Raw genomic sequence first — 25,403 nt, forward strand, 5'->3', positions numbered from 1 at the left:
GGGTAGGTCCAATCATGACTGAGGGTGCAGGGGGTTGGGGGGCGGTGTTGGAATGTCCAGTTCCAGAAGCGGGACAATTCCTGCGACAGGAAACATTTATAGGGGTGGGTCTCATAGAGGAAGAGCTTGGGAGCTTGAGAGGGAACGGGGTGTGAAGCAGAATCACTCATGTTTCTCTTGGCCCACTTGCGGTGCTATAAACCTATCCTCACCTGCCTTCTTCCCCAGGCTTTCCCAGGGCCTAAGAAAACTTGCAAAGCCGATGAAATCAGGTCCTGCCAGAAAAATGAAAAGAGTCTGTGATGGAGGGAGAATAGGATAGATTAAACAACAATAGAGAGGATGGTGTAAGTCAACAAAAAAAAAAACTGGTAACGGGCCAAGTAGAGAAGGAGAAAATGAGTCTCGACGAGCTGTAAATAATTTATTCCAATTCTAATGAAAATACATTGATCTGAAAGACTAACTTCTTTCACACATGGTGCCTGGCCTGTGGGGGAGGGGGGGGGGGGGGGGGTTCTGACCCTGGGGGGGGGGGGGGGGGGGCCTCCGATGTGGCCTGGCCCGCGATTGGGGCCCACCGATCGGCAGGCCGGCATCTCTGGCTGGGGGCCTACTTTCCTACGCTGTAGCCCTGCACCATGTTGCATCGGGGCTGGCGCGTTGAAGGAGGCCACTGCGCATGCGTGCATTGCAGCTCACAGTTCGCGCCGCGAACCGCTCCAGCGCCCTGCTGACCCCCTGTAGGGGCCTGAATTAGTCCTGGCAGCGGCCCGTTCACGCCGTCATAAAATGCGACGGCGTTTACGACGGTGTGGACCCTCTGCCGCGGGATTGGAGAATCCCGCCCCTGGAATGTAAAGCTCATCTCAGCAATGGCGACCCTGAAACTATCATCAATTGTCGTAAAAACCCATTTGGTTCACAAATGTCCTTCAGGGAAGGAAATCTGCCGTCCTTACCCGGTCTGGCCTACATCTGACTCCAAACCCACAGCAATGGGGTTAAATTTCAACAGTTCACAAAGGCAATTAGGGATGGAAAAGAAGTTCAGGCCACCCACATCCCAGAAAGGAATGTTTTAAAATCCGCATTATTTTCCTTTTGAATTACAGATTGGTTGTTGGCTCTGGTATTTATGTAATTTTAAAGGTCAGGTGACCAACACGTGGTTTTTAAAATGACACCGACAGCACTGGGTTCGATTCACATTTTGATCTGTAGTAAGATCATCGCAGAGGCTGTGGTCCTACACCCCTCGAATAATCAAGAATGCTCCTTGGAAAACAAGGAAGATCATTTCCGTGACTCTTACCAAGAACCTCCAGTTGGCTTCCCTCAAGTGAGGCAATTGCTGAGCTCAGCAAACAGGTCAGCTTCACAATCTTGCTTTGCTCAATCAGAATGTGTATGAGCTCTGGCAGAACCAAATAGACTCGAAGCGCTTCTACACCAACAGGGGATGCAGTTAGCGAAGGGATCAAATTATTCTCGACTGCATTAGTGACCTATTTGGGGGGAAAAAAAACATTGGAGTATGAGGAATACATAATCAACAAGCCACTTGAATTTATATAGCACCCATGACGTGATAAAATGTCCCTTCACAGGAGCATCAATTCAAAATTTGGCGCAGAGAATCCAAAAATGCAGAATACCATTTGGTCCATCAATTCCCGTGCTAGCTCTTTGAAAGGGCTAACTGATTCATTAGTCCCACTCCCACAGCCCCCCCCCCTCCCCCTCCACACCCCCACACGCACACACACACACCGAGGGCCCGCAAATTGACTCCCTTTCAAGCAGAGAACCTTTCTGGCGTGGTCTCTAACATTACCTCTTGTAAAAGTCGGTGGTTCCTCCCCAATTTCTCAAACCACACGTTCACGGCTGACATGTCAAGTCCTGAGGCTGCTCTGCCTGTGTTGAAATGGTCATTGCTGTAGCTCCAAAACCAGAAGTAGAACAAGAGTTAACGTCACACGACAGTCGATATATTAAAGTAGAATTTGCAAGTCCCCATGCTCCAGGGTTTTGACCCCCGTGACAGGGAAGGAACGACGACGCAGTTACAAGTCAGGATGGCATGTGGCAATGAGCAGAACTTGTAGGTGAGGGCACTCCGATACATCTGCTGCCCTTGCCCTTCTAGATGGTAGAGGGACATTGGAAGAAGCCGTCGCTTGAGGCTTGCCCATTGGGTACAGTGAATGTTGTGTATGGTACACGCTGCTGACCTATCACGAGCACAGATCTGAAAACACTCTGAACCCACTGCCTTTGTTTATATGAAGGACAGCCCACGATGGCCTTTGCATCAGCTGTGGTTTTCTGGACAGCAATGGTACCTCTCATCCTAGAAGGTCTTGGATTTAAGACCAATTCAGAGACACAAGCTCAAAATGCAGGCGGATACTCCCAGTGTCAGAGAACATGTCGGAGGTGAGGTCTGATTTGCTCTCTCAGTTGGACGTTCCATGGTAATATTGCAAAGAAGAACAGGGGAGTTCTCCTCATTGTCCCGGGACCGATATTTATCCTTCAACCAACATCACTGAAAACAGATGAATTGGCCATGACCATGCTGTTTTTGTGAGCTTTCTGTGCACAAATCAGCTGCTGTGTTTCCTACGTCACAACAGTGAGAGCACATTGAAAGTTCCTCACCGGCTGCAAACTACTCTGAGATGACCCGAGGTCACCAATTTGGGGTCAGACATATGTCATGTGTCCTTGGAGTGTGGAAAGCAGCAACAACGGTGACATTGGTGTTTTTTGGTCACAATCTACTCCAAGGAAACAAATGTGGATTGCAGACGGTTCTGATCCAATCTCCGTTTCAATAACCCTCTTACAGCTGGCTAAGAAACAGAATTTCAAATTGATTCCTCTGGACTAGATTTGAGGCCGACTCCAAAATATAAACAGGCGTTCAGGTAAGTTTCGCAATTTCCTACGCTCAGTAAGAAAGTTAGGAACTAGAGGGGGTCATTGAGCCCTTAATGTCTGTTCCGTCATCAATCAGCTCGTGACTGACCTGCCTGTATCTTAACTCCATCCACCTGCCTTAGTCCCACAACCCTTAATATCCTTGCCAAACAAAACTCCACCAATCCTAGTTTTGAAATGTTCAACTGACCCCCGATTCAACAACATTTTGGAGCACACGGTTCCAAATTTCCAATACTCTGTGAAGAAGTTCACCCTGATATCACCCCTGAACAGCATACGTCTAATTTTAAGGTCATATCCCCCAACTTTATTTTTCATTCGTGGGATGTGGGCATCGCTGGCTTGGGCAGCATTTATTGCCCATCCCTCATGGCCCTTGCGAAGGGGCGTTGAGCTGCCTTCTTGATCAGCTGAAGTCCTTGTGATGTAGGTACACCCACAGTGCTGTTAGGGAGGGAGCTCCAGGATTTTGAACCAGCGACAGTGATACGTTTCCAAGTCACGTTGGTGAGTGACTTGTGTGGGGGGGGGGCGGGGGGGCTGGTGGGGGGGCTAACTTCCAGGATCTCCCAAGCATCTGATGCCCTTGTCCATCCAGGTAGTAGAGGGCGTGGGTTTGGAAAGTATTGTCAAAAGGGATATCTTTTGGCCTGCACATCTTTGGGTTGTGGGGGAGACCCACGCAGACATGGGGAGAATGTGCAAACTCCACACGGGCAGTGACCCGGGGCCCGGATCGAACTTGGGACCTCGGCGCCGTGAGGCAGCGGTGCTAACCACTGCCCCACCGTGCTGCCCTCATAGTCTTTTATACTATTTTTTTGTCCAAATTTCTCTGAGCAATTGTAATTTTATATCAATTTTCACAAATTATTTCTCTCTCTTTTTTTCCAAATTTAGAGTATCGAATTATTTTTTTTCCAATTAAGGGGCAATTTAGCGTGGCCAATCCACCTGCCCTGCACATCTCTTTGGGTTGTGAGGGTGAGACCCACGCAGACATGGGGATAATGTGCAAACTCCACACGTGCAGTGACCCAGGGTTGGGATTCAAACCCGTGTCCTCCGCGCCGCAGTCCCAGTGCTAACCACTGCGCTACATGCCGTTCCCCCCCCCCTAGTCTTCTATACTTAAGGGAATTTGAGTGTAGTTTATGCAACCTGTCCTTTTAGCCTGGGTGTGTTGGCTGTTGAATCTGCACTGTGCCCCTGCACGGCCAATACATCCTTCGTGAAGTGCAGCACCAAGATCTGAATGCAGTACTCCACGTTTAATTGTTATTGGCCTGTCACTGGCCCCCACCCATTCGGACCCTGGCTCCACTTTGGAAATCACAAAGTCTATCTGTTTTTTCTCACCCTCTGGACTACCCGATATCTCACACCACCTCCCATTCTCCACCCTCCCCCCCCTCAGCAGCCCCCCCCCCCCCCCCACCCCCCACCCCCCACCACCCCCGCCCCCTCCACCCACCCCTGCAAGCTAGCGGCTCCACCTCTCAAACTATTTGTCTGATCCAAAGTTTTAAACCTACCTGCTTTCCAGGAAGCTTCCATTGAGGGACGCAGCGGAGGAAAAGAGCAGGTCAATTTCCCTGTGGAAAATTAAACAGCATCATCTTTCAGAATATCCTAAGATTGCATCAAGATATACTCCGGTTGAAAAGCGGTACATTGAAAATACAAACATTAAAAGAGGTCATTTTATTTTCCCAATTTTCAAACTTCCTCGCCAGCTTTGCAATCCTCGGAGATATTCCCAATGCTCCGAACCTGGCCTCATTAACACCCTCAAAGTCCATCGCTCCATCAGTGGTGGCCGTGCCTTCAGTTGTCTGGGTTCTGAACTCTGAAATTCCCTCCCTAAACCCGTCTCTCTCTCCTCTCCCTCCACCTATTAGACACTCCTTAAAACCTACCCCTTGATCAAGCTGTTGGCCATTGATCCTAATATCTCCCAATGTGGCCCAGTGTCCGATGTTGTTTGATAATAGCTCCTGTGAAACCCCTTGGGCCACTTTAATATGTTAAAGGTGCGACATAAATGCATCTTGCCGCTGATGTTAGTGATCCCTCACTGAGGTACCGCTATACATAGTCACAACCCTGTATCCCTGTACCCACCAGAGATTATTTATTTTGAGCCGAGATTTTGAGTGTTGCCCAGATATTTAGTTGTGGCACCCTCCATGGCAAAAAAACCTTGGGCGGAATTCCCCCTTCCCCAACGCTGATTTTGTGATCGCCAATCAGGCAGAGAACCCCTTTTTATGACCGAGTCTGTTGTCGGATGCACCGCCCCCTCCAAAACGGTGTCATCGCGGCACGCCATTTTAACGGCCTCAGGACATCACCTGAAGGCCCTCCCCCCCCAATGCTCCGCCTCCGTTGGGCCGAGTTCCCGACGGCGCGGGACACGTGCGGTCTCAAGAGGCCGGGAACTCGGCGTGGTGGCGGCTGCGGACTATGTCCAGCACCGCCACAGTGGGGGTGGGGGGTGGGGGGGGGGCAGCCATGCTGCTGGCCGGAGGGGGGCTTCGGCGATGGCTGGTGGGGGGTGGCCAGAGGCCCACTATCTGGCTGATCGGGTCCGTGCACGCTAAATTGGCCGTTAATTGGAAAAAATTAATTGGGTACTCCCGAGATCCCCCTGTCTTTCTCCACCACATTCCTGGGACACGGAAGTCTCCCTTCTCTGCCAGATCTTTCTTCCCCCTCTTCTATTTTGCTGTTGACACCCCCCTCCCCCCACCCAAACATCAGCTCCGACGGAAGGCCAATGACCTCTTTCTCTCTCAGTCTGCCTCACAGATGTGCCAGACCTGCTGAGTATTTCCAGCATTTTCGGTTTTTAGGTCAGATTTCCAAAATCTGCTGTCCTGGAGTATCTTTGCGTAGTTTTTATCTTCTTGATTCTTGCCTGATTATCTCTGGAAACCATGAAAATCAAAGTTAACAATGTTAAAGAAAGAGATCCTCACTCTGTGATGTTACTGCCCAGTTCCTCATTATCCGCTGCACTCCATTTATCCAGGAGGGAATCTTCAACTGTAGCAATTCTCTTCATAGGGATGAATGAAGATTGATCTTCAGGATAAACTGGAACCTACAATTGAGGAATAGATGAAGGCTTGTATTTCAATGGGAAAGTCCATGACATGAGATGTTTGACTGGAATATCTTGTCAAAATAAGGTTAAAGGTGCTCGCTGTTATGAATGCACAATTAGTTCAGCAACTTGACAAGAGGAAGAGATTCCTTGTGAATGGTCACAAGAAGCTGGATAATTTGCATTATGCTACCATTAGTCTCATTAAAAAACAGGAGGTTGCCCTCAACCGGAGCTTCAAACAATGCTGCACTTCCACATTAGTTCCGCATTAAACTCGCCACAGAAATTTGAGGTTGGTACTTAACAGTGTAAGGAATATTCTTAAATTTATGTTCCTGTAATTCCATGCAACCCTCTCCAGCCCGGAAAGGAAATAATTAGAACAATGCAGTCTCATTCCTACGGCTATTAAATTGTTGTTGGAGATATTTTCTCCAGAGGTGGCACGGGGGGGGGGGGGGGGGGCACAGTGGTTAGCACTGCTGCCTCACGGCGCAGAGAACCCAGGGTCGATCCCCGGGTCACTGTCCGTGTGCAGTTTGCACATTCTCCCCGTGTCTGCGTGGGTCTCACCCCCACAACCCAAAGATGCGCAGGGTAGGTGGAATGGCCACGATAAATTGCCCCTTAATTGGAAAAAAACATTGGGAACCCAAAATTTGTTTTTAGAGTCAATCTTCTCTAAAGGACATTAGTGAACAAGATGGGTTGCCATGACAATTGATGGTAGTTCACCTTCCTCAAGTTACTTAACTACCCCTTTGACCAAGGATTTCATCACCTGTCCTAATATTACGTTATGTGATTCAGTGTCAAATTTTGATTGATAATTGCTCTTGGGAAAAGCTGTGGGACGTTTTCTAACATTACAGGTGCTATACAAACACAAGTTGTTGTTGTTAGCCATAGGTGCCACCAATAGCCAACTCGAGATGATGCTAAGCAGCATCACCAACAGGAGGTTTGTGGTAATGCGCAGGTTGAACATAAGTGATATTCTGGTGAGTTTAAACACTGTTAGATTTCAGGGACTTACAGTGTGGTATTTTATTCACCTCAAGGTGACGAGATGGACTGGTTCCAACGACTAAAATTATTGTGGGGTTCGTGCAAATAATTTTCAGCTGGGAACTTCTGGGGATTCCAGCTCACGTCAATGCTGTGGGGCTTGAAACCAACAGCAGTGTTTGTTCCCACTATAACCCGTTGCTGCATTTCAACATTTCAACTCCATCCACAACTCTGTCACCCGTGTACTCAGTCGCAGAAAGTGCCACTCCACAACACCCCTGAGCTCACTGACCAACACTGCCTCCCAGTCAAGCAATGTCTTAATTGTAAAATTTGCATCCTTTTTTACAAATCCCTCGACGGCCTGCCCCCCGCTCCCCCTCTACCTCTGTCTCCATATCGTCACAACCCTCCACGATTGATATTCTTTCTTCTTTTACGTGGCATAGTAGCACAGTGGTTAGCACTGTTGCTTCACAGCGCCAGGGACCCGGATTCGATTCCCGGCTTGGGTCACTGTCTGTGCGGAGTCTGCACGTTCTCCCCGTGTCTGCGTGGGTTTCCTCCGGGTGCTCCGGTTTCGTCCCACAAGTCCCGAAGGACGTGCTGTTAGGTGAATTGGACATCCTGAATTCTCCCTCTGTGTACCCAGACAGGCGCCGGAATGTGGCGACGAGGGGATTTTCACAGTAACTTCATTGCAGTGTTAATGTAAGCCAATACTTGTGACAATAATAAAGATTATTATGATATCTGCCTTCTTGTAATTCTTCCAACGTTGGTGACCATGCCTCCAGCCGGCTCGACCCAAGCTCTGGAATTCCATCCCTACACCTCCCTGCCTCACTCACTCACTTTCCTACTTTAAGCCATCTTAACACGGGCCTCTTTGATGAAACCTTTGGTTCGCTGACCTAATATTTCTTTGTGTTGCTGGGTGTCCTACTTTATTTCGCACTATCCCGGAGGTGCCTTGGGATGTTTCATTATGTCTGAGGCATTATGGGGGGGATTCTCCGGTCCGCCAGCCGCGTTTTCCGGCATGGCCCGCCCCCACCGGCAGCGGTGCTCTCGATTCCCACAGCCGGCCAATGGGGTTCTCCATTGTGCCCATCCCACGCCGCTGGAAAACCCGTGGGCGTGAGTGTGCTGCCAGCAGAGCAGAGGATCCCGCCGATAGAGAATCCTGCCGTGTGTATGTTTATAAAGGTTGTTTTGGTTATTGAACCCAATAATGCAAAGAACCTTAATGAGAAACCAGTGACAGACAGCACAAAGAATATCCACACAGAGATATCCACGCAGAGAAATCCACGCAGAGAATATCCACACATTGGGCGGCTATCTCTGGTCTCCGACGCCGAAATCGGGTCGGAGAATCCAAATTCCCGACAGAATTGGGGCGGGGCCGCTTCCGGAATGTTCCGTCTCCCCCATGCCATGCCATGTATCCACAGCCTCAGGCCATTGTCTGCCCCCCCCCCGCCCCCCAATGCTCCGTCCCCGACCGGCCGAGTTTCCGACGGAGTGGGACACTTGTGGTCTCATCCGTCGGGAAATCGGCGTGGCGGCTGCGGACTCAGTCCAGCGCCGCCACATTCGGGGGAGGCCGTTCCACGGCGTGCGAGCCGGCCGAAGTGGGGCGGGGGGGGGGGGCGACTATTTTGCGGGCCGGGTCCGCGAGTGGCATGCAGCACGGCGCGGCCACGGACCCGGCAATTCACCAGGCCGTATCGGCAGCTAGAGCCGGGTGCAATGACGGAATTCAAAGATGCTAAATTTCTTACCGCCCCAACATTGCACAATGCAAATCCTTGTTCAGCTCCAGCAAATATCCTTTTGACTGTTGGCTGGGTCGCACAATCTGAGAAGAACAAGGAGGAAAGAAACACTTTCATTTATATAGCACCTATCATGGTCCTCAGGGTGTCCCAAAGTGCTTCACAGCTAATGAAGTACTTTTGAAGTGTGGTCACTGTTATATTGTAGGAAACACAGTAGCCAGTGTATACACAGCAATGTGATAATGACCCAGATCATCTGTAATTTAATGATACTGCTTGAGGGATAGATATTGAACAGGACATGGGGAGAACATTCCTTCCTCTTCCTCAAAATACTGCCATGGGATATTTTATATCTACCCGAGAGGGTGACACAGTGGGTAGCACTGCTGCCTCACAGCTCCAGGGTTCAATTCCGGCCTCGGGTAACTGTGTGGAGTCTGCACGTTCTCCCCGTGTCTGCGTGGGTTTCCTCCGGGTGCTCCGGTTTCCTCCCACAGTCCAAAGATGTGCAGGTTAGGTGCATTGGCCATGCTCAATTGCCCCTTACCTGAAATGCTCACATCCCTCATGAAGAGCACTGAAGGTCTTAAAAGCGGCACCAGCTACATCACAGTTAATTGGTGTGCACTTACCGAAATAAAACCACCCCTGAAATGAAGGCTCAGCGAGATAAAAATCTACTCTCCAGACAGTAGGAGCTGGGAGGTCAACTGTCAGTTTCAGCCATTACTGTCTCAAGACAAACCAATTATTCAAGGTAGGCAGAGGGTGGAGGAGTGTGTCATGATATGCCCTCATGCACATAATGAGATACAGACAGGCAGTGACAGACACCCAGTACAGCCAATCAACACACAGGACAGAACACAACCAATCACCAAGCAGAACACTAGAAGGTGGTCTCCCACTATAAAACACACGAGGCATCAACACTCTGCCTCTTTCCACTGGTGACAACTGTAGTGACAGTCAGGGTGTATATATCAGTTAGCACCTTCTACACGTGGCTCAGAGCTAGTCTGGTCTAGTTAGTTATAGTAAGCATGCTGAGATTAGTAGAGTGTCAAACCCACAGCGAACTGTGTGCACTGCTTAACAAGTTCAACAAGGTATTGAACCAACACTAAAGTTTGGAGTTTACTTTCAAGTACAACTGCATCCAGTTGCAGTCCGTGTTACCCCTGGGTGATTAACACGACAGAGTGTAGATCGAGCAGTTTCCCCGCTCTCTCACTGACCAACTGGGAAACGGAGAGGGCCACAGTTTGGAGGCCCATGGGAAAACATGAGTTAAGAATTTAGAGAGCGTTTTGACTTCAACACATTGAAAATGGGGTGACGAACTTCACAAAACGATGAACATAGGCACAGGAGGAGATTGCTTAGTCCCAAGACCCTGTCTCACCAACATTCAATCAGATCAGGGTTAATCGGTGAGCTGACTCCACATACCCTCCCTTAATACCTTCGCTTAACAAAAATCTATCAATCTTAAATTTTTATATAAGCAATTGATCGAGCGTCAATTGCCATTTGTGGAAGGGAGTTCCAAACTTCTAACACACTTTTATTAAAATTGTTTCCCAATTTGACTCCTGCAAGATCTGATTCTAACTCTTAGAGTTTGGCCCCGAGTCTTAGGCTCCCCGACCAGTGTAAATAGTTTATTTCGTTCTACCGCATCAGCTCCTCTCAATATCTCGAAAGCTTCAATCTGATCACCCCTACCACTCTGTCTCGAGTATTGTCCTGGTGTATTTGACTGACCATCAGGTCTTGTGGTGCAATGGGTAGTGACCCTGCCTCCGAGTCAGAAACTTTGGGTTTGAGTCCCACCCCAGGAGGTCAAGGCCAATATTTCACACCTTCATTGAAGTTAAGTAAGCAGATGGAAAAGAATGGATGAGGTTTTCAGTTGAATTAGGTGACAAATGTATAGGTGTGAAGTTCTGCTGACATCAGGTAAATTAAAGAAAGCTGGAGACAACCTGTCTACGAGAACAGAAATTAGACCCAAATCAAAGTCAAAATTATGAGCTGGGGACACAATTTCATCATAATAAAACAATAGAAATGACAGGAATCAAAAGTCACACCACTTTGAAATCAAAGCATTTCTGAACATCACAAAGCATACAATGTAATCAGAGATCTATGCGATGAGGTCATGCTCAAAATGAATACTTAGTCGTGTTAGAAAAATTTAGATTAAAAGTACTTTTTACAATCCAAGTGAAATAAAAGTTACTTTACAATAAAGTCATAAAAAATTAATAACTGCTAGAAGGGGGATATAAACCCCAAGAAAGGGGACAGCCAGCAGAGTTAGCTCGGTCATGAGAAAGATAGAGCACAGCTGCCGAGCAGAACTGTGAATCCCTCGGAGAAAGACCAAAAGCTAAAGAAAAGAGAGAGCCAGCTCTCATAGCTCGGTACATGGAAAAGATAAGAGCATAGCAACCGAGCAGAACAGCGAATCCATCTGAGGAAGACCAAAAGCTAAAGAAGAGAGATTGTCAAGGTGGGCCTGAAGGTCTCTTCAACCAACCAGGAGAATCCAGAAGCAAGATCTTTTTTCTTTTCTGTAAAGACAGTGATTGCATCTTTTAAAAGAAAAAATATAATAATAAAATAACTTTAAAATTTTAACCTGAAACAGTGGTTATTACAAACGTCTACTTTACTTATTTAGCAACGCAGGACCCAGGGTCAATGCTACTAAGTGGTAAGTAGATGAAATCTTCTGTGAAGGTATGGGTTATACCGGGGGATAACTTGAAAATATAGTTTGACCTGAATAGCACCCACCTAAGCCTGCATTGGAGTCAGGGAGTGGGAATCCCTGATCACCATTTAGAATGTCGACCCTTTTTGGTACTGGGGGAATTCTAAGAATAGTGGTGAGTTTTTAACTTCACAACACAGACCAATGGCCGGCGAGATTGCTGGTCAGCGCTGTGATGGGAAGAAAATTGGAGCCTCCACCATCGCCAACCATAGCTCCATGCGAGTGAAAGTGTTTGTTGTCACAGCAACCTAGACACCCTGAGTGCACTGTAACACGTCACCACACTGGACTGACTGTGTAGGTCATTGACATGAAGGGAGTACGTATAGTATTGAAGCCTGGAGTCCTAGCCAACACTTAGATAAAGGAAGGATGTGATTGCACTGGAGGGGGTGCAGAGGAGATTCACCAGGATGTTGCCTGGGATGGAACATTTCAGTTATGAAAAGAGGTTGGATACACTTGGGCTGTTTTCGCTGGAGCAGAGAAGACTGAGGGGCGACCTGAGAGGCATGGACAGGGTGGATAGGGAGCAGCTGTTCCCCTTAGTTGAAGGGTCAGTTACGAGGGGGCACGAGTTGAAAGTGAGGGGCGGGAGGTTTAGGGGGTATTTGAGGAAAAGTTTTTTTACCCAGAGGGTGGTGACAGTCTGGAACGCGCTGCCTGGGAGGGGGGTAGAGGCGGGTTGCCTCACATCCTTTAAAACGTACCTGGGCGAGCACTTGGCACGTCACAACATTCAAGGCTATGATTTCCTCCCACAGTCGAAAGACGTGCAGGTTAGGTGTATTGGCCATGATAAATTGGCCTTAGTGTCCAGAAATGTGAGGTGGGGTTACGAGGATAGGGTGGAGGTGTGGGCTTAGGGAGGCTGTTCTTTCCAAGGGCCGGTGTAGACTCGATGGGCCGAATGGCCTCCTTCTGCATTGTAAATTCTATGATTCTGTGAAAGGGGATTAGGATTGGCAGGTCAGGTGTCTTTCATGCGTCAGTGCAGACTCGATGGGCCAAAGGATCTCTTCTGTGCTGTATTATTCTGTGATTCTGTGATTTACTGAAATCCCCCGTTGTGTGCAGGGCTCCTTACCTTGCTCGCTGGAGGGTGAACCGGTCACAATTGAGGAGTTTGGCTGCTCTTTCTTCTTGGTTGCCTGTTGCCCTGATGGTCTCTGGCCCTTTGAGAGTTGATTCCCCAGCTGTCTTCGCCTCCTTTTCCGTTGGGCCTTGTTTCCAGTAGCAGGTGCCTGTGTGGTTAACCTCGGCATCACTCCCTGTGTGCTATTGATGCTGAATGGCCTTGCCGTTGTGACTGCACTTTGCCTCATTGTCCCTGGACAAAACACAGATGGGTTTGGATGGGGGGGGAACAACGTGAGCGGCAGGTTCGAAAGGTACTTCACTGACTGTAAAGCATTTTGAGACATTCAGAGGGGTCATGGAAAATGCTATAGAAAAGCCGGTCTTTACATCCGAACATATAGGGCAGGATTCTCTGATCCCGAGGCTAAGTGTTGACACTGTTGTAAACGCCATACCGTTTTACGCCGGTGTCAACAGGCCCCCCAGGAGCAGCGATCCTGAGCCCTACAAAAGGCCAGCACGGCATTGGAGCAACTCACGCAGCTCCAGCTGCCGATACCGGCGTCAAACGGGCGCCGCGGATCAGCGCATGCGCGCTGCGGCCGGCGCAAACCCGCGCATGCGCGCTAGTTTCCTTCTCCGCGCCGGCCCCGACGCAACATGGCCTAGAGCTACAGGGGCCCGGCGCGGAGTAAAAGAGGCCCCCACCAGGAGAAGCCAGCCCGCCGATCGGTAGGCCCCTCGGAGCCTGGCCAGATAGTCTTTGTAGTTTAATTGAGGGTTAAATATTGGCCAGGGCGATGGGAGAACTCCCCTGCTTTGCTTAGGAATAGGGGTCATCGAGCCTTTTGTGCTCACAGGAGACAGCAGACCCTCAATTTAGCATCGTGTCTGAAAGACTGCACCTCCACCAGTAAGTACTCCTTTGGCACAGCACTGGAGTAACTGCCTGGGTTACACGCTCGTCTCTGAGTGAGGTTTGAGCCCGTGACCTGACTCAGAGGCAAGACTGGCAGCTATACAGCCACACCTCACTATTGAGCATATTCACCAGTTGCAACAACAACAATTTGCATTTATACAGCACCATTAACATAGTAAAACACCCTTCACAGGAACGATGGTCAAAGAAACTTTGACACTGAGCCACAGAGGGAGATATTAGGACAGGTGACCCAAAAAAGCTCGGTCAAAGAGGCGGGTTTTAAGGAACATCTTGAAGTGGGGAGAGAGGGGCAGAGGGGTTGAGATTAGTACCCGAGGGTACTGACTCAGACTAAAGGGACGATCCTTCAAGACTGAGATGAGGAGGAATTTCTTCAGCCAGAGGGTGGTGAATCTGTGGAACTCATTGCCGCAGAAGGCTGTGGAGGCCAAATCACTGAGTGTCTTTAAGACAGAGATAGATAGGTTCTTGATTAACAAGGGGATCAGGGATTATGGGGAGGAAGCAGGAGAATGGGGATGAGAAACGTATCAGCAATTCTAATTCTACTTCTGTCTTATGGTCTTAAGGTCTTAGGGAGGGAGGGGCAGCACGGTGGCACAGTGGTTAGCACTGCTGCCTCACGGCGCCGAGGTCCCAGGTTCGATCCTGGCTCTGTTTCACTGTCCGTGTGGAGTTTGCGCATTCTCCCCGTGTTTGCGTGGATTTCGCCCCCACAACCCAAAGATGTGCAGGGGTAGGTGGGTTGGCCACGCTAAACTGCCCCTTAATTGGAAAAAATGAATTGGATACTCTAAATTTATTTTAAAAAAACAAGATGGCTTTTGTTTCGGTGCAACATCGTGGGCCGAAGGGCCTGTACTGCGCTGTATTGTTCTATGTTCTATGTTCTATAAGGTCTTAGGGAGGGAATTCTGCAGCTTAGGGTCGACAGGCAGCTGCACCACACCAACCTCTGCTGGGGCGTTAAAACTGGGGCTTCCCAAGAGATAGAGGAGCGCAGAGATGTCCGAGGATCATTGGAGGTCTGAAAACAAGGCTGAGAAATTCTGGACTGGGAACCAATGTAGGTTAACAATTCCTCGAATCGTTTCCACCATCTACAAGGCACATCGTCAGGTGTGCACAGTGGCCACAGTGGGTCCCATCCAAAAGATTTGCTGCAGCAACACGTCAAGGTTCCTTCCAGATCCATGACCTCCACCACCTCGCAGGGAAAGGGCAGCAGGAACCTGGTGGAGGCTGGGTCACGAAGAAAAAAGGCAGCTGGGAAATGGAAGAAACCCTCATCAGTTCGTGCCTCATCCTGTCACATTCTTCATCGGCCTACCTGATTGGATTGGATTGGATTGGATTTGTTTATTGTCACGTGTACCGAGGTACAGTGAAAAGTATTTTTCTGCGAGCAGCTCAACAGATCATTAAGTACATGGGAAGAAAATGGAATAAAAGAAAATACATAATAGGGCAACACAACATATACAATGTAACTACACAAGCACTGGCATCGGATGAAGCATACAGGGTGTAGTGTTAATGAAATCAGTCCATAAGAGGGTCATTTAGGAGTCTGGTGACAGTGGGGAAGAAGCTGTTTTTGAGTCTGTTCGTGCGTGTTCTCAGACTTCTGTATCTCCTGCCCGATGGAAGAAGTTGGAAGAGTGAGTAAGCCGGGTGGGAGGGATCTTTGATTATGCTGCCCACATTCCCAAGGCAGCGGGAGGTGCAGATGGAGTCAATGGATGGGAGGCAGGATCGTGTGATGGACTGGGCAGTGTTCACGACTCTCTGAAGTTTCTTGCGGTCCTGGGCCGAGCAGTTGCCATACCAGGCTGTGATGCAGCCCGATAGGATGCTTTCTATGGTGCATCTGTAAAAGTTGGTAAGAGTCAATGTGGACATGCCGAATTACCTTTGTTTCCTGAGGAAGTATAGGCGCTGTTGTGCTTTCTTGGTGGTAGCGTCGACGTGGGTGGACCAGGACAGATTTTTGGAGACGTGCACCCCTAGGAATTTGAAACTGCTGACCATCTCCACCTCGGCCCCGTTGATGCTGACAGGGGTGTGTACAGTACTTTGCTTCCTGAAGTCAATTACCAGCTCTTTAGTTTTGCTGGCATTGAGGGAGAGATTGTTGTCGCTGGACCCTCGTCACTGAAACTAAATCCGCCTGAATATCTTTTTGGTTAACAGCCGACATTATTAAACATTCAAAATGTTCCATTCTTACCATGAGCTAGTGCCGTGCCATCAGGTAGGCCGATGAAGAATGTGACAGGATGAGGCACGAACCGATGAGGGTTTTTTCCATTTCCCAGCTGCCTTTGTTCCCCATGACCAAAGGAGTAAACTTTGCCAGGTGGTGTCACAAGTACAAGAGTGTGATAACTATAAAACAGAACACTCCGTCAAAATGCAGCTCAGAACATTCGCAACTCTTGACTGTTGATGGCATGTGGACTCGTGGACAACGCGTAGCGAAGAACCAACATTCAGCTCAAGCTCTGTTGACCAACCATTTTTTATTGAACCCAGAGGTGGAGTCAGCACGCGAATGTGAAAAAGTCATCACAAATGTGAGTTACCGTTTGCAGAGTTGTCAGAAGTTTGGAATAATTACTTTGCTTCCTTTTCTTACCTTGTTGGGGGAAGACAGAATCTTCAAAACATGGGTCAAAAACAGAAAATGCTGGACAATCTCAGCAGGTCTGACAGCCTCTGAGGAGAGAGGAGGGAGCTAACGTTTCCAGTCTGGACGACTCTTTGTCAAAGCTCAAAACCTAGGGCTGGAGTCTCCGATTCTGCGGCTGTGTCTGCAGGATCCGTCCAGTCTTACGACCAAAACGTCGGCGGTGCCCCTGCACCAATGCTCCGCCCGGTGGGGGGCAGCCACGCAGCGTAAAGCCCCTTACCTGCCGATACGGACGCAGAATTGCCGGGTCTGTGGTCGCGCATCCACACGGCAGCGACCTGTGGCCGCCTGCGGACCTAGCCTGCCAAAAATTGCCCCCCTGTACCCCCCCTCACCAACCCATACCAGTCCGCCCAGCCTCCACCAAAGCCCCTCCCCTGCCAGTCCGCCCAGCCTCCACCAAAGCCCCTCCCTCCCCTGCCAGTCCGCCCAGCCTCCGCCAAAGCACCTCCCTCCCCTGCCAGTCCGCCCAGCCTCCGCCAAAGCCCCTCCCTCCCCTGCCAGTCCGCCCAGCCTCCACCAAAGCCCCCCCTCCCCCCTGCCAGTGGAGCGGCTACCCCCGCCCCGACTATGGCGATGCTGGACACTCAGCAGGAGGTGGTGCTGACAATGTGTGCCACCCAGACCAACACCGCACAGGTGGCATCCGCGGAAGAGGCCTTGGGGTCGGAGATACTGGCCATGGGTCAGGATGTCCAAGGCCTGGGACCCTGTGCGTGTGCAGTGACCGAGGTACAGGACAGGTCTGCCCCGTCACAGGCAGCCATGTACCAGGGCCAACTGGACATTACAGAGACGCTCCAGAGCTTGGCCCAGTCGCAGCGAGCCATGGCTGAGAGCACCAGCGGCATTGCCTGGGTGCTGACTGACCTGAGCCAGTCCCAGAGGGAGGTGGTCCACTCCCTGTGCTCCATGGACCGGAGCATTGGGACACTGGTTAAGATGGGAGTGGGCCTCCAGGACTGGCAGCGCCAGGTGGTGGGGGAACCTCAGGGATTAGCTCCAGTCGCACCCCCATCTCGTGGAGTAGCCGGGGGTGCCATTGGGCACCCGAGGGCGGTGAACTGTCCCCAGCCACAGAACTGAGCCCGTCTATGGTGGTTGAGGGACAGAAACTGCCATATAGTCAACTGGAGACTTCTGGAACTGGAAGTGAGTGAGCTGTTAAACATGGGTGCTTATTATTCTCTTCCTAACAGACTCCTCCTGCTGGTACATGTGTGTACAGTAACCTCAAGTGGAAAAGGGCACAAGGCAATTTTCAATACACAACATCGGGCCATAGGTCAGGCCCTGCCCGCAGAACTCGACCCACACAACTTGAATCAGTGGCAATGGCTGGCTTCTGTTAATTAGGCAACGTTCACAAAAAGTTGGCCAATTTAGTTTTTTTTTTAGCATATAGACACTAACTGCTCTTAAAACTTGCGCAGTAATGAATTAAAATGGATTTAAGTAAATGGGATCAACTCTTTTAAGCAGAGCACAAGGCAGTAAAGATTTGCAGAGAGTAAGAGAGCGAAAAGTATCCTTGAATCAATTTGTCACAACTCGCTTTTGCTAACATGGGCACATTAATAAAGTTTCCAATTCTTTTTTTTAAATTAAGAGGCAATTTAGCGTGGCCAATTCACCTACCCTGCACATCTTTGGGTTGTGGGGGTGAGACCCACGCAGACACGGGGAGAATGTGCAAACTCCACACGGACAGTGGCCCGGGGCCGGGATCGAACCCGGATCCTCGGTGCCGTGAGGCAGCAGTGCTAACCACTGCATCACTGTGCCGCCCTGACACATTAATAAATTAAAAGTAATTTCAGCCAATTAGGGTGGCACGGTAGCACAGTGGTTAGCGCTGTTGCTTCACAGCTCCAGGGTCCCAGGTTCAATTCCCGGCTTGGGTCACTGTAAGTGTGGAATCTGCACGTTCTCCCCGTGTCTGCGTGGGTTTTATTTGGTACTTTATGAGCTTACCTCCCACATGCTATCTGACAGACCTTACTCCCAAGAAGGCCAGCAATAATGCGTGGTTTGATCTCATTGCAGTTTGTGTTGTGTCCAAGTTGTCCGTAACTCCCAGCTCCACAGGTAAAGACACGGCCATCCTGGAGGAAACACAACATTTACATAGCGCCTTTGATGTGGCAAGTGCTCACAGTTAGGTTGTTGCCGTATTTCAGGATCTAACCTTCGTCAGCAGGGCAGTGTGCTGTGCTCCACACGAAATGTAGACGATCTTCTTACCCTCTAACAGCTTCGCATATGTAGGGAGATGACGAACTACGATGAAATAGAGAAATAATAATCCTTTACCGCTGCATTTTCTTTTTTTTTTCAAATAACTTTTATTAAAGGTATTCATAAAATATCAATAACAAAATGAGAAAGAAAAAAGAACCCAACAGGGTTAAGTACAAAACACAATCTAAAAAACCGCTGCATTTTCAATACATTGTGGAGAACAGCTGACTGGCACGGTGGCACAGCGTTTAGCACTGCTGCATCACAGCGCCAGGGATCCGGGTTCAGTTCCGGCCTCGGGTGACTGTCTGCGTGGAGTTTGCACGTTCTCCCCGTGTCTGCGTGGGTTTCCTCCGGGTGCTCCGGTTTCCTTCCATAGATGTGCAGGTCAGGTGAATTGGGCATGCTAAATTGCCCTTTAGTGTCCAACGGTTAGGTGGGGTTACAGGGATAGGGAGCGGGAGTGGGCCTGGATAGGGTGCTCTCTCAGAGGGCCGGGGCAGACTCGATGGGCCCAATGGCCTCCTTCTGACTGTAGCGATTCTAAGAATGGCCGTCCTAAGTGCCCCCTCACCGCAGACAAATCATTACCCTCTTGGCTGATTTCCTGACTGTCAATTGAACAGACTTTAATCCACCCACCTCAGATCTCCAGGCTGGATTTGTGAAGCATCTTTGAGATCATTGCGTTAGAGGTTTTCACGTAAATGTGGTGGCTTGCACGAGGCAGATGTTAACTTTTAGCTCTGTGACCATTTATAAAACTGCATGTTTAAAACACACAAATAAAATAAAGAAAACTGACCACCCAGAAATTGGCAAATGAGCTGGCGGACATGAGGAAAACCCTTATTTCTTTATGCAGGTGCCTGCAATGTACTGTCGGGGGTGGCGATGGTAGCAAATTTATTCATAGTTTTCAAAAGAGAATCGCATATTTACCTGGAGAGCAAACATTCGCACAGCCAAGGGGAAAGTGCAGGGAAGTGGGGGGAGCAGAGTTGAAGAGAGCCAACATGGGTAGAATGGCCTCCTTCAGTGCTGTGAGCATTCTTTTTTTTTAAATTTAAGGTGCGATTTGGCGTGGCCAATCCACCTGCCCTGCACAGCTTTGGGTTGTAGGGGTGAGACCCACACAGACACGGGGAGAATGTGCAAAATCCACACAGACAGTGACCCAGGGCCGGGATTCGAACCTGGGCCCTCAGCGCCGCAGTCCCAGTGCTAACCACTGCGCCACAAGCCGCCCTACGCTGTGAGCATTGTAACGTATTGTATAACAAAGCTTCCCTGTGACGTTCAGCTTTGCTTTAAGAAGCAGCTAAATCTAAAATCCACAGCCGACTTGTTAATATTCAGAGCTGCAGCTGCTGTTCTCTATTTTACCACTAGGGGGAGAGCTGTTGACAATGTGCACACTGGAACAGCAACAGCAACAACTTGCATTTCTATTGCAACTTGTATGTAATGAAGCATCCCAAAGCACTTCACAGGAGTAAATATCAAATAAAATTTGATGCCAGGCTGTAATAGGAGACATTAGGTCCAATCACCAAATATTGGTCGAACAGGGAGCTTTTAAGGAACAAAGGGTGGCACAGTGGTTAGCACTGCTGCCTCACGGCACCAGGGACCCGGGTTCAATTCCGACCTTGAGTGACTCTCTGCGTGGAGTTTGCACGTTCTCCCCGTGTCTGCGTGCTTTTCCTTTTTTTTTTACATAGATTTAGAGTACCCAATTCTTCTTTTCCAACTCAGGGGCAATTTAGCGTGGCCAATCCACCTACCCTGGGGAGGAGACCTATACAGACATGGGGAGAATGTGCAAACTCCACACAGAAAGTGACCGGGGGCCGGGATTGAACCTGGGACCTTGGCGCCGTGAGGGAGCAGTGCTAACCACTGCGCGTTTCCTCCGGGTTCTCCGGTTTCCTCCCAAAGTCCAAAGATGTGACGGTGAGGTGGGTTGGCCATGCTGAATTGCCCCCTTCATGTCCAAAGGTTGGCTGGGGTTGTAGAATAGAGTGGGGCCTAGGTGAGGTGCTCATTCGGAGGATCGGTGCACTGCAGGGATTCAATGATTTCATGATCCTGGACGGTAAAGAGTTAGAGCGGTTCTGGAAGGCCATTTCAGATCTTAGCACCTTGGCCGTTGAAGGTTCAGCCACTAATGGCGGAAAGATTAAAATTGGAGATGCTCAAGAGGCCAGAATTAGAGGAGTTCGGACATCCTGGAGGGTAGTTAATATTCTGGGGGGGGGGGGGGGGGGAAAGAGTGCAACTTAGCGCAAAATAAGATATGGGCAGCGGTGTTTGGAATGAGCTTCAGGCAGCAGCCTGACATTGAAACATACAAAATAGGAGCAGAAGTAGGCCATTCGGCCCCTCCAGCCTGCTCCACCATTCAATAAGATTGGGACTGATCTGTTTGTGTTGCGTTCCACATTTCCATCTACCCCTGATAACATCGGATTCCCTTTGCTCACAAGAATCGATCTACCTCCGCCTTAAAAATATTCTGTTGGCCTGCCTTAGTCTGCTTTAAAAGCCAGCTGTTTAGCCCACTGTGCTAAACCAGCCCCTAGAGAGGAGACATTCCCCTCATCACTGTCCTAAAATAGTGACCCCTAATTTAAAAACAGTGTCCCCTGTGATGGTCTCTGTTTTGCTTTATCTGGATGTCTTGAATGCGTAGTGTCGAACAAAGAACATCAAGCTACATAAATTGACAAAGCTGATTTATTAACACTATTAAGTAAGATCCAACGTATTCCTAGGTACATGGTTGATAAATAAACTGTGCTAAGACTAACTCCACAGAACGCTCAAACACACAACTATTCTATCTCACGCGTAAACACCTTCTCCCAGAATCCCAGGAGTCGCATGAGATTTGTGTGACTATTCTTGATCACCATCTGCTGGTGAGAAGTATTAACATGAAGTTATTAACCCAATGTCTCCCATACACTATACATATTGTTACACCCCCTTGTTCTGGAAACACCCACAAGACGAAACATCCTTTTCATGTCTCCCTTGTCAATACCATTCAGGATCTTGTATAATTCAATCAGGTCACCCCCCTCACTCTTCTAAACTCCAGTGGGAACAAGCCGAGTCTGTCCGACCTCTCCTCACAAGACAACGCGCTCATTCCGGGTATCAATCCGGTAAACCTCCTCTGAACCGCCTCCAACATATTTACATCCTTCCTTAAATAAGGAGAACATAACTTCACGCAATATTCGAGATGTGGTCTCACCAATGCCCTGTATAACTGAGGCATAACCTCCTAACTGTAATGTTCAATTCCTACTGTAATACAGGATAGCTTTCCATTGGCCTTCGTAATTACTGCTGTTCCTGTGGATGAACTTGGTGACTCTCATTCACCAGAATATCTAAATCATTGTGTCCCTCAGCATTCTGCCGCCATTCTCCATTTCAGTAACGTTCTGCTGTTTTATAATTCCTGCCAACTTCACACTTTCCCAAATTATAGCCCATCTGCCAGATTTTTACCCACTCACTTAACACACCTGGATCCATCCGCAAACTCCTGATGTCTTCTTACCTGCCTACCGATCTTTGTGCCGTCTACAAATTTAGCTTCCGTGCCTTCACTCCCCTCGTCTAAGTCACTGATTCCAATTGTAAAATGTTGAGGCCCCAGCACAGACCCCTGTGGGACTCCACTGGTCACATCCCCTCAATCAGGACAAAGACCCATTTTACGCACACTCTCTGTTTCCTGCCAGTCAGCCACTCTTCACTCCGGGTCTAATATATTCCCCCCTTACACCCTTGGCTTTTATTTTGCGCAATAACCAAAAAGGGACAAGTGTGGAGACAAAGGAAGTGAGTTTTGTTTTCCGTACCTTCTGTGTCACCGAGACCCAGCTCTCCACAGCCATTCCTTCCCCAGCCGAACACTGCGCCAGAGAGTGAGAGAGCAAAGCTGTGAGCTGCCCCTGCGGCGATCTGAGCCACGGGGGTCCCGCTCAGCGACGTCACACACTGGGGCCTCAGCACCCGGTGACCAACTCTGCCAAGACCCAGCTGACCTCGGATATTCTGCCCCCACGCAAAGACTTGACCACCTTGTGGAAGGAATGAAAGAGAAAAGTTTGCAAAAGTTACTCATTCAAAACGATATCTCCGCTTGGCGCGGGGTGCCATTAGCTCTGGCTGCTTAGCTCTCATAGGAGCATTTGGAAATTGCAGGCAGGCCCCCAAGTGTGAGCCACGGCTCAGGGAGCAGCACTTTCAGCTCTAAACCCAAAGGTTATGGGTTCGATTCCCACTCCCAAAGCTTGAATGTGTAATCTAGGCTGACGTTCCCAATGCAGTATTGAGGGAGCACTGAACTGTCAGAGGCACTGTCTTCTGAATTAGAGGTTAAACAAACGACCCATAGACAATTTCATGTCAATGTGACCGATTGCTACCTGCAGATTGGCTACTGCACACCTTACGTTGCAACAGTGCATCCATTTCGAAAGTATTTTACAAATCTTTTATTGTCACAAGTAGGCTTACATTAACACCGCAATGAAGTTACTGTGAAAATCCCCTAGTCGCCACATTCTGGAGCCTGTTCGGGTACACGGAGGGAGAATTCGGAATGCCAACAAGCACGTCTTTCGGGATTTCTCAGATGGAACCGGAGTGCCCGGAGGAAACCTACGCAGACACGAGGAGAACGTGCAGACTCCGCACAGACAGTGACCCAAGTCGGGAATCAAACCCAGGTCCCTGGCACTGTGAAGAAACAGTGCCCCACTGTGTTACCGTGCTGCCCGGATTTCATTGGCTGCAAAAAGCATTTGTGATATCCTGAGGTTGCGAAAGATTCTGCAGAAATGCAAGTTTGTCCATTTCCTCATTGAACCGACTTCCACCATAATCAGGCAACGCACTCCAGGCCGGAAGAACTCACTTCCTGAAACAGATTCTTTCGTCCTCCCCTCTGGTTCTTTGGCCAGTTGCCTTCAGCCTGTGCCCCCTGCTACAGACCGTCCTGACACTCAAAACAGTTCCTTCCTATTTATAACCCCCCAGGATCTTGAACATCTTCATTAAGCTCCTCCCCACCCTTGACTGCTCCAAGGAGACCAATCCCAGCTTCTCCAGCTCCGCCACCATAACATACAGGAGGGTCTGTAGCAGGGGCAGCACGGTAGCACAGTGGTTAGCACAGTTTGCTTCACAGCCCCAGGGTCCCAGGCTCGATTCCCCGCTGGGTCACGGTCTGTGCGGAGTCTGCACGTTCTCCCCGTGTGTGCGTGGGTTTCCTCCAGGTGCTCCGGTTTCCTCCCACAGTCCAAAGATGTGCGGGTTAGTTAGATTGGCCGTGATAAATTGCCCTTAGTGTCCACAAAAGGTTAAGTGGGGTTACGGGGATAGGGTGGAGATGTGGGCTTGGGTGTGGTGCAGATTTGATGGGCTGAATGGCCTCCTTCAGCACTGTAAATTATATGATACCACACTTTACGGCAGTGGCTGTTATTAGGGGTCATTCTGTCGAAGCATGCAGTGAGAATGGGTCAGGGTGGACCCATGGGGGTCTTTCTCCTTCTGTTCCTCCAACGTCATACCTCCAAAACCACAAATAGCCCCTTAACGTTACACCCACAATGCATTGCGAACAGAGCCAAACGCTGCAATCTCTACATTTCTGACGATCCAGGCAAATGTTCTCTTTCATTCAGCAGATGTGACCGTTGTGACCAGTTCAGCATTTATCGCCCATCCCTAACTGCCCCCGAGAAGGTGGTGGGGAGCTGCCTTCTTGAACCGCTGCTGCAGTCCATGTGGTGTAGGTACACCCACAGTGCTGTTAGGGAGGGAGTTCCAGGATTTCGAACCAGCCACAGTGAAGGAGCGGCCGATATATTTCCGAGTCAGGATGGTGACTGGTTAAAGGCCTGAAGAAAAGTCGCATTGGACTCGAAATGTTAACGCTGCTCTCTCGCCCTAGATGCTGCCAGATCCGCTGTGTTTTTCTGACACTTTTCTGTTTTATTTAGGATGGTGTGTGGCCTGGAGGGGAACTCCCAGGTGGGGGGGGGGGGGGGGGGGGGGGGTGGGGGGGGGGGGGGGGGGGGGAGGGGGGTTTGCATGCCTTGCTGCTCTTGTTCTTCTAGATGGTAGAGGTCATGGGTTTGGAAGGTGGTGCCGAAGGAGCCTTGGTGAGTTCCTGCAATGCAACCTGTAGATGGTACACACGGGTACTACTGAACCTCTGACAGTGCAGCACTCCCTCAGTACTTATCCTCTGACAGTGCGGCACTCCCTCAGTACTGACCCTCTGACAGTGCAGCACTTCCTCACCACGGACGCTCTGACAGTGCGGCACTCCCTCAGTACTGACCCTCTGACAGTGCAGCACTCCCTCAGTACTGACCCTCTGACAGTGCAGCACTCCCCCAGTACTGACCCTCTGACAGTGCAGCACTCCCTCAGTACTTATCCTCTGACAGTGCGGCGCTCCCTCAGTACTGATCCTCTGACAGTGCAGCACTCCCTCAGTACTGACCCTCTGACAGTGCAGCACTCCCTCAATACTGACCCTCTGACAGTGCAGCAATCCCTCCGTACTGACCCTCTGACAGTGCGGCACTCCCTCAATACTGACCCTCTGACAGTGCAGCACACCCTCAGTACTGACCCTCTGACAGTGCAGCACTCCCTCAATACTGACCCTCTGACAGTGCAGCACACCCTCAGTACTGACCCTCTGACAGTGCAGCACTCCCTCAGTACTGACCCTCTGACAGTGCAGCACTCCC

General features: G+C 49.7%; 1 protein-coding gene across 1 annotated transcript in view; it reads right to left on the reverse strand.

Annotated features, from left to right (window-relative positions):
* LOC140408288 (probable E3 ubiquitin-protein ligase HERC4) overlaps positions 1-25,403 on the reverse strand; it is a 118,514-nt gene that overhangs the window by 81,295 nt on the left and 11,816 nt on the right. Inside the window, exons 4-13 of the mRNA XM_072495277.1 lie at positions 22,491-22,712; positions 18,557-18,648; positions 18,343-18,473; positions 15,907-16,064; positions 12,738-12,980; positions 8,863-8,939; positions 5,934-6,058; positions 4,488-4,547; positions 1,838-1,946; positions 1,316-1,508 (exon numbers count right to left, since the gene is read on the reverse strand). Of these exons, the coding sequence (XP_072351378.1) occupies positions 1,316-1,508; positions 1,838-1,946; positions 4,488-4,547; positions 5,934-6,058; positions 8,863-8,939; positions 12,738-12,980; positions 15,907-16,064; positions 18,343-18,473; positions 18,557-18,648; positions 22,491-22,712 (1,410 nt within the window). The remainder of the gene's footprint in view (positions 1-1,315; positions 1,509-1,837; positions 1,947-4,487; positions 4,548-5,933; positions 6,059-8,862; positions 8,940-12,737; positions 12,981-15,906; positions 16,065-18,342; positions 18,474-18,556; positions 18,649-22,490; positions 22,713-25,403) is intronic.

Source organism: Scyliorhinus torazame, chromosome 3 (genome assembly GCF_047496885.1).
Source record: "Scyliorhinus torazame isolate Kashiwa2021f chromosome 3, sScyTor2.1, whole genome shotgun sequence".
Lineage (NCBI taxonomy): Eukaryota > Metazoa > Chordata > Chondrichthyes > Carcharhiniformes > Scyliorhinidae > Scyliorhinus > Scyliorhinus torazame.